Genomic DNA, 2,288 nt, shown 5'->3' on the forward strand with positions numbered 1-2,288 from the left:
CGACGCGATCTCTCGAGGGACGTGGACCGCCAGCGCGGCAGCTGTAGCGCGCGACGTCTCGGCGCCGAAGGCGGTATGAGTCACGCTTAATCATTGGGTTTGACGTTTTAGCGATTTATGGCCGCGACACTTGTTATCCTTCATTTCGGATCGCAGTAATAGCGATACCGCTTGGAACCGGATTCGCGCGTCCAGTCCACGCGCCGAGCCGGCCGGACCCCGTCCGCGCGGCGAGACAGTTCGACTTCGGTTTCCGCAACGACGTTACATCCGCGCCGTGTGTCGCTACGAGGAGGACGAGCAACGAAGCCTCGTAAAACGCTCGAGCGCGCGGAGAGGGAGGTCCAGGAAAGTTACTCGTCGCTGAGAAAAAAACATCTTCGGGCGCGCGCCGACCGCGAAGACGCGGGTTTTTCCCAACGGAGGAAGTCTACCGAAATCGTTATACCGCCGTGTGGTGTGCTGCATAGCGTGACCCAGGGGGGGACGACCACGTTATCGCGGGGGACGCGAGGGGTAAGCCGCGCGCGCGCGCGCGTGTGTGTACGTGTGTGACTGCACCCGGAGGGTAGCAGCTCGTCGAGCAAACCCGCCCCTGTCGCTGCTGCACGGGGATCAGGGGAGTCAATCGCGGGGCGACCCGCGGCACGTGCGAGCGTGCTCGTTACCGCGGTGGTTCCCTTCTGATGGTACAACGAGTGGAAGCAGTGACTCACCGGCGACGGACGAGCGCGGACGACGGCGCGGATCGTCCACGGCAGAAGCACCGTCGTCGTCGTCGTCGTCGCGGCCGCGCCGTCTCGCCCCGACGATGATTCCCGCGCACCCCCTCCTCCTCCTCCTCGCCGCCGTCCTGTGCTGTCCGGGATGCGGCCGCGCCGGCCTCGCGCCTCTCAACGAGCTCGGCTCCGCGGAGCGGGCCCCGGCGGAGAAGAACCCCGCGTCGCACGGGCCGCAGATCGACACCGGCGACCTCCCCGGCGACCCCTACGGCGCGTACCCGGGCTTGGGCTTCGGGCCCATGGGCCCGGTCCGCTCGGGCATGCTGAACGACGCCACCCTGCGCAGCCTCTCGTCGGCCAGCGGCGGCGACGACGCCGAGCAGCGTCTCCCTAAGGAGTCGCAGCAGCTCGCCTCGGCGCGCTCCGCCGACGAGTCCTCCTCGAGCGGCAGCCAGCAACTCTCGCCGAAGCCCGAGTACCACATCGTCAGCGTCGAGTTCACGCGCGTCGAGACGCCCTTCCTCATCGGGATCTGGATCTTCTTCGCCAGCATCGCGAAGATCGGTGAGTCTCGAATTCCAAACTTTGTCTCTTTCTTTCTCTCTTTCTTCCCCTTTACTCCTCCTGCCCGAGATTCGTGGGTAGGCGTGAGAGGGTGGCGTCTCTGGAGCGTATCGCTTCGTGTAAACAGCAGACTTTTCAGCGTTTAACAACGAACTCGCTGTGGGAAGCGACGGACGTTTGCGATAAACATTTGCAGTAAATCGAGTATGCTCTTGAATGAAACGATGCTCGTCCGAGAAGCTGATATCTCGTGGTGCATTTTCTTCCGAGATGTCTGCGTCGATGGTGTACGCGGACGAATATTTGCCGGTGTACTTAATGCAAGTCTCAGAGTCGTAGTCGTAAGAATAGTCGACTATGATCGATTAATTCTTGTGCGTCTGACTGAACTGACTGAATTACAGTCGATTATTCTCACGACCGCGACTCTGAGACTCGCATTGCAGACCCCGCATGAGAGTCGTTCTTTGTAAAGGCCTGCGTCCACGATCCAAGAACTGTGTCCGAGTTCTAGTTCCGAGAAATGTGCAGCCAATCGACTCGCGTCTTTTACGGAAAAGCTGCGAGTTGATTGGCCACGCATTTCTCGAAACTAGAACTCGGACCGCGGACGCAGGCCTTAAGGCCCGGTTTCACCAAACGCCGCTTAACTTTAATCGAAGGGGGAAACCGCTCAGGGGTATTGTGGTGTACAAATTTGCTACATTACTGGGCATTACTAGGCATTTTTTGGGCATTACTTTGGGCATTAGGCCTTGCTGGGGCATTACAAAGATAAAATAAGATAAATAAGATAAAATGAGATAATATAAAGTAGTGCTTACTGAGCATTAGTGGGCATTGTGGTGTACAAATTTGCGCGGCATTGCTGGGCATTAATTTGGGCATTAGGCCTTGCTGAGGCATTATAAAGATAAAATAAAATACGATAATAATATAAAGTAATGCCCACTGGGCATTAGTGGGCATTGTAGTATACAGATTTGCGGCATTGCTGCACTG

The 2,288-nt window shown here is 57.8% G+C and overlaps 1 protein-coding gene across 1 annotated transcript in view; it reads left to right on the top strand.

Moving 5' to 3' along the window:
• Positions 1-811: 811 nt before the first annotated feature.
• LOC105570342 (sodium/hydrogen exchanger 3) overlaps positions 812-2,288 on the top strand; it is a 25,256-nt gene continuing 23,779 nt past the window's right edge. Inside the window, exon 1 of the mRNA XM_012027471.1 lies at positions 812-1,286. Within this exon, the coding sequence (XP_011882861.1) occupies positions 812-1,286 (475 nt within the window). The remainder of the gene's footprint in view (positions 1,287-2,288) is intronic.

This window comes from Vollenhovia emeryi, unplaced genomic scaffold, assembly GCF_000949405.1.
Source record: "Vollenhovia emeryi isolate VEMERY1.0 unplaced genomic scaffold, V.emery_V1.0 DF939121.1, whole genome shotgun sequence".
Classification (NCBI taxonomy): Eukaryota; Metazoa; Arthropoda; class Insecta; order Hymenoptera; family Formicidae; genus Vollenhovia; species Vollenhovia emeryi.